We start from the raw sequence: 13215 nt of genomic DNA, 5'->3' as shown, positions 1-13215 counted from the left end.
GACCATCCAAGGAAGCAGAGAGTAAGCTAGCGGGGGGGGGGCTCCTTGCCCTCGTCCAGGGACTAAGCGGCCACCCTGCTGCCCGGGCTCAGCTGCCCTCACCAGCCCAGGAGGCTGCAGCTGCTTTCGGGGCGAGGCTGGTCTGGGGCCCCCCGGGGACCTTCCTCTGTGGAGCCCTGTGTGCCTGGAGCCCCCAGGGTGCCCCGGAGAGAGGACGACCCTCCCGACTGCCAGTCCTGGTCCCCACAGGCTGGCCGCACGCCTCTCTGCGGGACCATGGAGCCCCAGCGGCTCCTGAAGGGCTCACGTGCGCTGGATGGTCCCTCAGGCCACTTGGTTGTGTGGGGGTGGGGTTCGAGGCCAGACTCCCAGGTCTGTATGGAAATGCGTCGGGAAGGGCAGAGGCAGCAGGCGCAGGAGGGGCCCAGGGAGCGCCGCACAGACACGTGGCGCAGGTGTGTGGGGTGGGCTAGGGAGCACTGGGCAGGCCGGGCCGGGGGCAGGAGAGCCCCTGGGGTGAGGGAGTGACCACCGCCTCGCAGCCTCAGATGGGAGGCTGAGCACAGAGCAGAAGAACGGCTGAGGCAGACGCAGGAACCGCCTCTCCCCCGCCACTGTCTCGGCCTCCGTACCTCCTGCTGGGTCCCTCCCAGGCCGCTCTCCCCAGACTCCAGGGCAACAGGATGAGCCTCTGGGCAGCTCCGGTGTCTGGGCCCCTGTAGGGGCCTGTGTCGGTGGCTTCTCGGCCCAGGACCTGGGCTCCTTTGTCGGGGGCAAGGCCCGGGAGGGGCAGGTGCCCACGCCTCTGTGACGTCATGTGGGTGGCTCTGGGTCTCGGTGGCCAGGAGCCTTGGGTCTTTCCAGGCTGCTGGGCCTTGTGAGCTACACTTCGGGCCGGCCAGGCAGAGCTCTCCCAGCCCCCAGCCCGACCCCTGCTGCCCGGCATGAGGGAGTGTCAGGCCTTGGTGGCGGCTTTTTCTGCACTGAGCCTGAGCCCTTCCCACCTGAGGGTCCCCTGTGCCTCTGACACTGCCTCTCAGCTCCTGCAGGGAGGCTGCTTTGCTGAGGTGCCCAGCTTGGGAGCCCCGGGGACACTGGCCGGCTTCGGGAGCCAGGCCTGCTCCCCAGGGCCGATGGTCCACGTCCTCAGGCCATGGAAGGGGGACCCTGCCTGAGACCTTCTGGTCCTGTGTCTGTCGGTGGGCAGCCCAGCCACTGTCTCTGCCCGTCTGGGGTCCGGGCTGCGGCAGGTGTGCCCCCGACAGGTGCTGCGGGGTTCTCAGCATGGCACCGTGTGGAGAGTGGGGGAGCATGCTGGTTTCGGGGTGCACAGTGACGGGAGAAGTGTGGGGCCCCTCATCTGCCCTCTGTCTCACCAGGAGCTGCTGGAGGTGCCGAGGCCCTGGGGAGCCTGGGCTGGTGGCCACTCGAGCTGGCCCCTCCCACATTCTCTCAGCCTTGGTGCCCTGCGCCAGGCCCCACCGCGGGTTCTGAGCCGGGTCGGAGGCCATGTTGCCCTTGGTCAGCTTCACAGTGAGCTGATTCCCGCTCAGCACCTGAGCAGGAGGATTACAGGCAGTGATCTTGAGCTGGTGGCTGGAGCCCCTGGTGGGGCCAGTGGCCAAGCCGGCTGCACCTCCTGCTGTCTATGGCCTTGTTCTTCTGGATCTGACCCTCCTTCCACTTAGGCCGGGTCGGGGGCCGTGCTCGTGCCTCGGATCTCGGCCCAGCTGCACCACGGCCTCCCTTTGGTCTCGAGCCAGTGGCCACAGGCGCCTCTGCGTGACTCAGAGCAAGTGCCGGACTGGCCAGAGCTGGGGGTGCTGAAGCCGCAGGGATGCCCCCCAGTCAGTGGGCGAACTGTGGACAGAGTTAAAACCCAGCTTGGTGCCACGAGGTTCTGAGGTGGCACCTCGGCAGGTCCCAAGAGACCAGGCACCTCTGGAGATGGGACTCTGCCGGCAGGGAAGGGGCTCGGCAGGCAGATGGGTCCAGGGTGGCCCAGCCATCTGCCCGGGGTGCCCAGAGGACCCCGTGCCCCGGAACTCCCCGCTGAGCTCAGTCCCGGAAGCCTGTCCCTGTGTCCAGCGGCACCAGTCACTTACCACCTCTCGAACTGGAATGAGCACCTGTCTGCATCCCTCCCGGTCCCTCAGTTCTTCCTGTCCTGGCTGAGGTTTCAGAGCTCAGGGACCACAGACCAGCTCAGCCCTTCGAGGCCCAGGGCCTGGCAGCCACGGTCCGGGCTGGAGCAGGTGGGAGGAGGCCGCGAGCTAACCGCCCCCTCTTCTCCGGCTTCTCCTAGACTTTGCAGAGTTTGTTTTCCTGGGTCTCTTCCTCACAGAGATGTCCCTGAAGATGTACGGCCTGGGGCCCAGAAGCTACTTCCGGTCCTCCTTCAACTGCTTTGACTTTGGGGTGAGTGGGATGCCTGTGCAGGGGTCTGTGCGGGGGTCCCGGCGGGTCTAGCGGGACCCTCACTGGAGAGCACCCTCGGACCTTCCCCCCGCCCTGGTGAGGCCCCAGTGGGTGGGGTGCCTTCTGCAGACCCCACTCCCCCTCCCTGTTCGAGGAGGCCCTGGCCCTTCGGGGCCTGGGACGATGACCTTCCCCATGTGTTGCTGCCCTGCAGAGGTCAGGGGCTGTGGTCCTGCAACCCCCGCCCCCCATCCTGGCCATGGACAGGTGGGCACACCAGAGCTGCCAGGGGAGGACAGGCCACTCCGATGGCCTGCCCTCTCTGTGGGGTCGGGCGGCAGGGCCCCGGGCCCTTCACTGCCCTCTGTGCTCAGAGAAGCCTCGAAGGGAGACAGATGTCTGAGGTGCGAGTGAGCCCCGAGCCGGGACTGCTGGCCCCCACCCAGAGAGAGGCCGCATTCTGACCGCTGGAGGTGCTAAACGAGAAGGAAGGACAGACGTCCCCGCAGAGTTCTCTGCAGCCAGGGAGGGCCCGGGGCCGCGGTGGGCCTGGAGCTGACAGGAATGGCTCATCTTGCTCACACTTCGGAGAGCCAGCCACCCAGGACACTCACGTGTGGCTGAGTCACCAGGGCCAGCACCTCATGGGCCCGGGGCCGTGCAGGGGGGTTGGGTGGGGCCCAGGCTTCCTGGACCCTGGGTGGGTGTCGCTGGTCATGTGGGGAAGGAGAGACCTGGCCGCCCAGGCCACACCCCCGCCGCAGTGCACACGGGTGTCCTTTCTCTCTGCGCCTGCACTTGTTTGTGGATTCGCCGGTGGTGGGCATTCTGGCCGGCGTGTGTGACGTCTCACAGTGGTTTCAGTTTGCACCTTCCGAATTAGTGACGTTGAGTGTTTTTCATGTGCCTGCACAGGTCTGTGGGTCCTCTCTGGAGAAGTGTCTATTCAGGTCGGTTCTCTGCCCGTTTTTATTTTTATTTAAAAAAATATATTTTATCTGCCCTGGCTGGTGTGGCTCAGTGGATTGAGCACGGGTCTGCGAACCAAAGGATTGCAGTTCAGCTCCCAGTCAGGGCACACGCCTGGGTAGTAGGCCCGTTCCCAGCAGGGGCTGCACGAGAGGCAACCATATATTGATGTTTCTCTCCCTCTCCTTCCCTTGCCCTTTAAAGAGAAATACATAACGTCTTTAAAATATATATATATATATATATATATATATATATATATATATATTTTTTTTTAATCTTTTTAAAGATTTTATGTGTTTATTTTTAGAGAGAGAAAAAAAACATCAATGTGTGGTTGCCCCTCACGCACCCCTACTGGGAACTGGCCAGCTGCCCAGGCATGTGCCCTGACTGGGACTCGAACCTGCGACCCTTTGCTTTGTAACCCAGTGCTCAGTCCGCTGAGCCACACCAGCCACATGCTCATTTTTAACGTTAGATTGTTTATGTTTTTGGTGTTGAGCTGTATGAGTTCTTTATAAGTTTTGCATGTTAACTCCTTATTGGATGTATCACTGGCAAATATCTTCTCTGGTTCAGCGGTGCTACTTGTTTCTTCTTTTTTTGTTTGTTTCCTTCGCCCTCAGAGATGCACCAGGAAAAAGGTATTTCTAAGGTCAGAGTCAGGGTTTACTGTCTGCGTTTTCTTCTAGGAGTTTTGTGGTTTCCAGTCTGACATTTAAGTCTTCAACCCGTTCTGAGTTCGTTCTTGGGTGCTGTGCGAGGCGGTGGTCTGCTTTCTTTTCGCCACATGTGTCGGTTGATTGAAGCGCCGGTCTCTCCCCCACTGCGTTCTTGCCTCCTCTGTCAGCTGTTCACCGACCGGCAGGGCCAGGGGTTCATGGTGGGCGCGCTGTGCCGTCCCCTCTGTTTGGTGCCCATGTTCTCCGCTGTCAGGAGAAGCTGAGTGCTCCCAAGCCGGCAAGTCCCAGCCACCTTTTACGTAACGGCTCTTCCCTCGTCACTGTCCTCTCACGTGTGACCTGGGCAGCAGGAAGACATGGGCAGCCCGGCCTGGCGGGCTCCTTGTTTGTTAAGCACCTGCTGGATTCGGCCCCGACTGCTGGCTCCTGAGGGGCTGTCCTAGCCGCCAGCACCGCGGGGTCCTTCCCTTGGTGAGAGGCCGGGGGCCTGGGGGAAGGGCCCCTCAGTGTCAGGGTCCGACGTGGCTGGCCTGGCATTTCCAGAGTCACTGACAGGCTGCTCGGGGCCCTTCTCTGCTTCCCAAACCTCGCCTGCATTTTAGGTGTTTATGCCAACGGTGCCCTACCTTCTGATGCCAAAACCCAGGTTGTTGTTCTTGGTGTGTAACAAACGGCCCCAGAGCTTAGTGGTTTGACAGAACAAACATTATCTGTCATTTTGGTGGGTCAGGCACCAGGTGTGACTTCAGCGGGGGTCCCGGCTCGGTGTCTCTCGGGAGCGCCGCTGGGGTGGAGAGCACCCTTCCGGCACCTGCCTCAGGGACCAGCCCCCGAGTCGCTGGCAGTCCCCGTGGGCTGCAGCTGGTGACCCCAGGAAACTGCAGTCATTGTATGACTCTCACCTCAGAGGTGACGTCCCATCACTCTGCCACCTTCTGTTCGCTGGAGTGACTCCCTAGTTCAGCCCATGCCCAGGAGACGGGAGTACACTCAGGGGTGAGCACCAAGCACTGGGGACCATCGGGTCATCTTAGAGGCTGACTTGCCCCACCTGATGGGAAATGGCAGAGTTGCTGAGGGACCCACAGTGAGGAGGAGGCCTGTCTGGAAACTGCAGCCTGGGCCCCACCTGGAGGGACGCCGCTGGTGCAGGTACCGAGTCGTCGGTGCGCCGGGGCGTCGGCACACACCCGACATGCCTCGAAAGATGCATTTCTGTTCAGGTGCACAGCTGTGCACGCGTGTGTGCGTCAGTAGACCTGACAAGCAGGTTCACGGGCCGCTGGTGACCACAGGCAGGTCGCAGGGGCCTGCCAGGCCTCTGCCCGGACGCCCGCCTTTCTCGGGGCGAGGTGAGAACGTTGCTGGAAGCTGGCTGATTGGAGGCGAACGTGAGATGGGTGGAAACGACCGAGCCCTTGGGTGACGCCCAAGCCAAGTGTGGCACCTGGGGTGTAAGGGGCTGAGGCTGGACGTTCGGGCTCTGCACACCAGCTGTGGGGCTGGGTTTGGGGATGAGGAGCAGGTGGGCCTGGTGGCCCTGCCAGGCGTCCTGTCCAGGGGGAGCCGGCGAGGGGCCTGCTGTGCCCCAGGCCCAGCGCCCGTCCTCTGCAAGTCTCTCACCCTGGACATCAGCCAGGATGGCCCCCTGTGGAGCCTGTGAGGACCGTGGGGACCTGGGCCACAGGCCCAGCGTGGATGGGGTGGGAACCTGTGGGCAGGCTGGCCACAGGAGGTCCCGGTGCGCCACGCTGGCCTCTGGGCACCGGGAAACGACGGCTCAGGAGTCAACAGGGCAGCAGGGCTGCACCCGGGAGAGGCCAGCTGTCTAAGGCAGCGGCACTGGGCCCCCGGCTGTCACTCTGTCCCGTGTCCTGGTGGTGTGACTGGTGGGCCGAGGGGAGGACAGGCCTGTGGGCTCCGCGGCTTCCTGGGGGGCGGGTGCAGGGGCTGCGGACGAGGCTGGCACGGCCGGTGCCGCTGCACACACCTGGGCACGTGTGGCCGGAGGCTGACCCCGCGCCGTTGCAGGTCATCGTGGGGAGCATCTTCGAAGTGGTCTGGGCCGCCGTCAAGCCCGGGACCTCCTTCGGGATCAGCGTGCTGCGGGCTCTACGGTTGCTGAGGATCTTCAAGGTCACCAAGTAGGTCCCCGTGGGCTCCTGGGCATGGGGGGACGTCCCCTCGGGGTGCTCGGGGGCCGTGTGGGAGGTCGGCCGCACTGCACACTTGCTTCTCGAACGCGTGCTGCCCGTTTGATGGCGGAACCTCTCGCTGCGGCTCTGTAAACACACAGGCGCAAACCTACAAACTCAAAGGTGGTAACAGCCCGGCTCGGCTTCCCATCGGCCTTGCTGGGCACGTCCACCATCGGGGCCACCCCAGTGGGTTCCAGTGTCACCAGGGGGTCTCTGCCGTCATTAGTTTGCTCCCATCGGTCAGTCGCTCTGGAGCCCAGGGGGCCGGGGGACGTTGGAGAGGGTAGAGGGGTGCACGGTGACGGAAGGAGACGAGACTGGGGGGTGAGCACACAGAACAGCAGACAGGTGATGTGGGCTGTGCTCCTGAGCCTGTGTCATCTCATTGACCAAAGTCACCTAATAAACGCAACAGCAAAGGAGACTCCAGTCACGCCCTGTGGTCGTGAACCCTCTCTCGAGGGCGGTGGGCCACATACACAGTTCTTACGGGCAACTGCTTCCCCGTGAGTAAAGGGGGTGACCCAAAGGGAGCTCGTCAGTCCTGCCCGGCTGCCCGACCCCAGTGTGACCCCCTTGGTGGTCTGCGTTACTCTGTGAGTCGTCCCGTGTTGCCTGCGAGGAGGCAGAGGTGGTGCAGTGAGTGGGGACAGCTGGGTGGGGTCCACCCGCCCCCCGCCTGGCAGAGCCGCAGGGGCAGGACGGGGAGACGCCTCTCGTAGCCGCACAGTCTGCAGCCCTCGGCCCAGGACAGCAGGGCCCCACTGGCCCAAGTGTCTGAGGCTCCGTCCCCGTGAACAGCTGGGTGCGGAGCCCACAATGTGTCAACGTGGCTGCAGGGTCCCTGTGGGGTCCCGGCACCCCACGGGGCACTCGGCCTGTCACCCTGGGGCCTGGGCTGATGGTGGTACCTGGAGGGAAGCAGTTGGCAAGGACTGGTCACTGAGGGGTCAGCAGCACAGCTGAGGGTGGACTCCAGGGGGCCTGTGTGCTGGGGGGCAGGACATCAAGAGGGACTTGGGGTCTGGCCTCCAGGAGCACTTGAGGGGGTGGAGGGGGTGCTGGGGACCCCAGGGAGAGTCCGAGAGGGGAATAGGCCCAGCTGGCAGCCCACTCCCACTGGTCCCCTGGCGGGGGGTCCGTGTAGAGGCGGCCGTGTGAGCGGTCCTCACACAGGTCCTTCGCGGCGGGCCGATGACAGTGTCCCCGCTCACACCAGCCCTGGCCACCCCGGCAGGTACTGGAACTCTCTGCGGAACCTGGTGGTGTCGCTGCTCAACTCCATGAAGTCCATCATCAGCCTGCTGTTCCTGCTCTTCCTGTTCATCGTGGTCTTCGCCCTGCTGGGCATGCAGCTGTTCGGGGGACAGTATGTGGCCCGTGGGGGGCGCCGGCTCTGAGCAGCTGTACCAACACGGGGGCCTCTGCCGGCCTCCCCCCGCCTGCCTGGCCACACAGCGCCGCCTGCATGCAGCCGCCACCAGAGCTGGCGCCGGGGGGCCGGGCGCTCCCGGCTCCTGGTGGGGCCGCCTTTTCCTGAGACTTGTGTTTTCTCAGGTTCAACTTTCAAGATGAAACGCCAACAACCAACTTCGACACCTTCCCTGCCGCCATCCTCACTGTCTTCCAGGTGAGGCCCCTCCCGCTCCTCCTGAGTGTCTCCGCGCCGCCTCGACGGCCCGCGTTCGTCACACGAGAGAGCGAGTGGAGACAAGCTCACAGCTCCTTCTGTCCCCCGGGCTCCGCTGTCCCCGGGGCTCCGCTGTCCGGCAGCCCCTGGCTTCCAGCCACAGCTTCTGTCTGAGCCCCAAGGCCCCGGGATTGGAAGGGTTCTTCCTCCTTTGAGGATAAAGCAGCAAAGCACCCCAACACCCTCCATCCTCTCACGCCTGCAAATGCCCCTGTGTCTCCATGAGCCTCTGGCCGGGCTGCTGCCCAGACATTCTGTCCTCTCGGGCGACCATTCTGTCCCTTGAGATGCCCGGGGTGCCAGCCTGAGGCGGAGCGGGGGTGGTTTCTGCCTGAGGGACGGGGGTCTCAGGGATGACCCGCATTCCGTGTGCTCCAGGCCGGGCTCAGCTCCTTGGCATGGGCTCCTTTTTCTGAGGGAGTGAAAATGTTCCGAAGTAGACTGTGCTATGTTGCACACATCTGTGGACACACCAACAAAACCGTTGCATTTGACACTTGAAATGACTGGGTTGTGTGCGTGTGACCTAGAGCCCCAAGAGGCAGCGGTTGGAAAAAGACCACGGCCGCATCGCAGGGAAGGTTGCGTGATGTCTGCGTGTGTCGGTGGCGCCAGCGTGTTCCCGTGGGTCTGTGTGTGGGTGGGACTAACCCACGAGTCAGGAGTTGGAGGAGAGTGGACAGACAGCCCGCCCTGGGGCGGCACCCGCCCGAGCCTCTTTAGTCCCTTCTGACAGGGCCCCTGGCTTCCTGTCTCCAAGCCCGGCCCCTCACTGTCCCCCCTCCTTGCTGCCTGCGCACCTCGGGGCCCCCCAGCCGGCTCCTCGTGTGCGTCTCCTGGTTCTGTCTCTCCGGAGAACTCAGATGACGACGGACTGAAAGGTTGTGATTCAAGTGACATGAGGCTGCCTCGGCTCCAGGCTGTGGCAGGCACTGGGAAGAGAAGGAAGGCAGGGAGTTCGGGAGGGAGCAGGCAGGGGCGCTGTTTGCAGACGATGGGGTCGCTTACAGAGGAAAGAGGAAAAGATCAGTTAGAAATAAGAGTTCACCCATGTGGCTGAACACACTGTCAGTGGACAAAAACACGGCTTTCGTGTGTAACACACCACTCACTCAGGAAACCCAGCTCAAACGCAAGAGTCCCTGCACAGCGGTGACAATGTAAGTGCCAGGAAGTCACCCTACGAAGAGGGGGCGGGGCTTCTGCAGGCGGCTCATGGCTGCCGGGCAGGGGCCTGGAGGCACTGGCCCAGGGGGGGTGTTTTCGCAGAAGGGGGGGGCTCACACGGTGACGAGGCAGCTGTCCCCACTCGAATTGGCGGCTTCACCATACTCCTGTCCAAGTCCCCCAGGACGGCGGCCCCGCCTCCATCCTGCAGAGAGCCAGTGTCCAGGGCAGCCTGGAGCTCAGGAGGGGTCCCCCCCAACCAGCAGGACTTTATAAGAAGCCACCATGGTGAGGACTGGGAGGACAGAGAGAAATGTCCAAGGAACACAGCACGGAGCCCGGGACAAAGCGCCGCCTGTGTGGGAAGTCGGTGTCCGACATTGAGGGCTCACCCCGGGGTGGGGGGCGGGGATGCTGGAACGTGGGTGCACAGGGCAGGGCCCACAGTCCCGTCACGTTAGAACCCTCCGTGTGAGAAACCAACGTAAAATGACTTGAAGAAAACAAAAACATCTTCATGAACTCGGGACGGAGAAGAATTTCTCAAGGTGTGGAAAGCAGAAACCGTAAAAGATGGATACATTTAACTATATTAAACTTTTTTCTAATATAAAAAGTTAATAGTAAAGAAAAAAACCAGAAGATATTTCTGAAAAATATTCCTGACCCAGGATCAGCAGACACCAGAACACACAAGAAGCTCTCAGGAGTCAGAAACACGGGCTGTGGGCCGGCCCCGGGAGGGACGGAGTGGCCTGGGACACAGAAGGTGGCGTGACGGAGCTGGGGCGTGTGAGGGTGCAGAGCAGGGCCCGGGGGCCTCGGAGGCACCCATGGCCCGGCAGGTGTGCCCGTGGTGCCGCAAGGGAAGTGGGTGCATGAGCAGCAGCGCAGGGCAGCGGCTCGCACCTGTGTGTGGTGGGCATGTCCCAACGTGGTGGACACGGGGCGCTGGACAGAAGCGGCGTGCTGGCCTGTTGTGTTTGCTGTGGGGCGGAGCTGCACTCCAGACGTGGGTCCTTGCCAGACACACAGGCAGGGACCTGATGCAGACACGGCAGGTGCACAGGCGTCCGCTCGGCACAGGACACAGGCCTGCGCCGTTTCACCCCCACACTTCGCAGAGACGCGAGTGGAAGGGGCCTGCGTCCCGGGGGGGCGGGGACTGCGCCAGCCACCCCCGAGGCCGCAGGGCGCTGCGGCTGAGGGGCCGGAAGGTGCCCGCAGTGCCTGCCCCACCACGCAGCGGCCCCACCCACAGGCCTGACCCCACCCTGCCACTGCAGGTTTTTGTGGAGGGACCGTGGCCACCTTGCCCTCCGGAGGCACCGTCACCCCAAATCCTGTGTGTGCACATGTCTGCGTGTCGGTGCGTGTGCACGTGGGGGCAGTGGTGTGCCTACATGCAGGGGCCCTTGGGAGGAAGCGTGTGCATGTGCTGATGGCGTGTGTGCACGTGTGTGGACAGAGCTGTGTGTGCAGTGCGTGCGCGGGCCTGCCCAGCAGTGTCACCCCACAGATCCTGACGGGGGAGGACTGGAACGCGGTGATGTATCACGGCATCGAGTCGCAAGGCGGGGTCAGCAAAGGCATGTTCTCGTCCTTCTACTTCATTGTCCTCACGCTGTTTGGAAACTGTATCCTTCTGAGGGGCTGGGCTGCGGGCTGAGCAGTGGCCGGCTTTGGCCACACACTCTGACCCTGACCTTGCGGACCTGTCCACCCGGAGTCGGGTCTGTCCCTCTGTGTTCTTCTGGTCCTGCAGGGCACAGCCTTGGCTGTGGGGAGGACCCCGAGGGTGCCCACGGCTACAGGCGGTTCAGGGAGGGGGCAGCGCGGCCTTAGTGTCCTGTCCGGAGCTCCGGACGTCCTTGCCTGAGAGGTGACGGCCTGAGAGGCCGGCGGGGACCTGAGCAGCAAGCGTTGCTGCTGTTGGCCACTCACAGAGCTACCTGCTGCCCCACGGCCCCCAGGCCCAGGGCCACGTGTGGTGGCCAGGACTGCGGGGGAGGAGCGTGGGTGGAGGCTGGAGATGCTGCTCGGGCCGGTGACAGGATTGCCCAGTGTCAGCCGTACCCGGGATCGAGGTGACCCCAGAGGGCCTGGCCCTGTGGGCACCGTGTGGGGCACAGCACAGAGGGCTGGGGGGCCGCCCCAGGGCCAGGCGAGCCCAGAAGTGAGCTGTGGCAGGGGTGCTGCGGGGACAGCGGCACAGCGGGGCCTGGTCCGGGGCGACGGCGCCTGGGGCCCTGGGCAAGCTCCCTCCTCTGTGTGGCCTCGGCCCCCCCTTCCTCCCCGTGAGGACAGCGTGGTGGTGTGTGGTCACGGGCCCCGGGGCTCTCGGTGCACGAGGTTCCAGGTGGGGCCTGGAGCTGGGCGCCGTGTCCCGTGTCTGTGGGCCCGGCCAGGGACGGGTTTGCACGGTGTGTCCGTCAGTCCGACACGGCCTCCGCCCACAGCGTTCATGGGTGGGGGAGCCCCGTGCAGCCACCGAGGCACCGTGTTTGTCAGGAAGCTTCTCTTGGTGGCCAGAAACAGGGCCGGGGCGGGAGGAGGCAGCCCAGGGGCCTCCTGGGGGGCAAGTGGGGCCCCCACTGCTCCTGAGTGGGGGCCTGGAAGTCGCCCTGAAGGGCTGTGCTGGGGTAGGGGGCCAGGAGGGCAGGGGCGTTGGGGGCGGTGGACGCCAAGGGCAGGAGGCTGCAGGGCGGTGGGGATCGGGGGCTGGGGGCCCTGCTGTGCACGGGGAAGCCATGGTTTGGCCGTGCGGGAATGGGCCGGGGCAGAAGGGTCCCTTTCCTTATCGGAGCCACCCAGACACCCTGCTGAATGTCTTCCTGGCCATTGCTGTGGACAACCTGGCCAACGCTCAGGAGCTGACCAAGGTAGGGACACGCCCGCAGACCCGGTGCAGGCGTGGGGGTGGCCCTGTCCCTCCGCGTGAGGCCCGAGAGCCGCAAGGAGGGCCTGGATTCGGGGCCGTGGGGCCGTGGGGCCGCCGGGCGAGGGCGTGGCCGGGCGAGGTCAGGCTGTCGCTCCGCGTGGGAGAGCTGCCCCCGTGCTGGGAAGAGGGACCCCTGGGGCGGCTTTCGGAGAAGCCACTGCCCCGGAACCAACCAGAAGGGCAGGGGCCGCGTGGCTGGAGGAGGAGCCGCCCACACAGGCCCTGAGGAGTGGGGGCAGCTGCACCGGCCTCGGGACAGAAGCCACGTGAGGTCCAGGGTCCAGGTGGCCATCTGTGGGACCTCCGTGCTTGTCCCTGGGCGGTGAGGGGACCCAGGGTCGGTCGCAGGTGTGGGGGGTCAGGTGCTGTTCTCAGGCGCCGGGCCAGCGGGAGCAGCTGGTGCTGCCTTCTCAGCAGGCGCTGCGGCAGCCAGACGCCCGCCCCGCTGATGTGAGACGCCCCAGCGGGCCGCCTCTGCTCTCCGTGCCCCTGAGCCCAGGGGGTGCAGTTCCACATGCCTCCCTGTGGTTTCCCTCCAGAGGACACGGTCCCCTGCCTGCTCGGTCACCTTTACCCGCACGGCCCTGACGGTGCTGCTGGGCCGCCTGCTATCTCAGCCTCCTGCTTACCAAGCCCCAGAGTCCTGTGTGGAGGGCGCTGCTGTCAGGCTGGGCCCGTGGGAGACGGGGCCGCCTCTGTTGCAGACACGGTGCCCCTGTCAGCGTCTAGTGTGTGGCTCCCGACTGTGTGTGTCCCTGAGCACGTCCGACACAGTCCAGCCCACTCCAGGCCGGCACGTGCCAGCGCTCTGCTCACTGTCCCTGTGCCGGGCCCCGTGGACTGGCGTCCCTGAGGAAGGCGGGCTCCGGGCGGCTGTGCAGGCAGCGGGGGGCAGGTGCACCTCGGCGCACTCCCGGTGCTGGCAGGCGACCCTGCCGCCCGGCCAGGGCCCTCAGGGTTGGGCAGCCCACCTCCCTCGGCCTCTGCTCAGCCTCCCGCTTCCCGGCCCGGGCCCTGGCCCTGGCGGTGCCTATGGGTCTGGGCCCCTCCTTTGCTCTGTGGCCTCTGGGGTGGGGAGGCCCGGAGCTGCCCTGGCCTGGTGTCAGGAGGGGCCAAAGTCCCTGGGCCTCACCTTCCATGGGCAGG

The 13215-nt window shown here is 64.6% G+C and overlaps 1 protein-coding gene across 1 annotated transcript in view; it reads left to right on the top strand.

Annotated features, from left to right (window-relative positions):
* Nucleotides 1-13215, top strand: part of CACNA1B (calcium voltage-gated channel subunit alpha1 B) — a 128364-nt gene that overhangs the window by 36743 nt on the left and 78406 nt on the right. Inside the window, exons 12-17 of the mRNA XM_053667845.1 lie at nt 2306-2418; nt 6105-6217; nt 7509-7640; nt 7829-7901; nt 10648-10765; nt 11943-12010. Coding sequence (XP_053523820.1) covers nt 2306-2418; nt 6105-6217; nt 7509-7640; nt 7829-7901; nt 10648-10765; nt 11943-12010 — 617 coding nt within the window. The remainder of the gene's footprint in view (nt 1-2305; nt 2419-6104; nt 6218-7508; nt 7641-7828; nt 7902-10647; nt 10766-11942; nt 12011-13215) is intronic.

The sequence above is a fragment of the Artibeus jamaicensis genome, unplaced genomic scaffold (genome assembly GCF_021234435.1).
Source record: "Artibeus jamaicensis isolate MK-2021 breed Jamaican fruit bat unplaced genomic scaffold, CSHL_Jam_final contig_471, whole genome shotgun sequence".
Lineage (NCBI taxonomy): Eukaryota > Metazoa > Chordata > Mammalia > Chiroptera > Phyllostomidae > Artibeus > Artibeus jamaicensis.
This window is presented reverse-complemented; position numbering and strand designations above follow the sequence as displayed.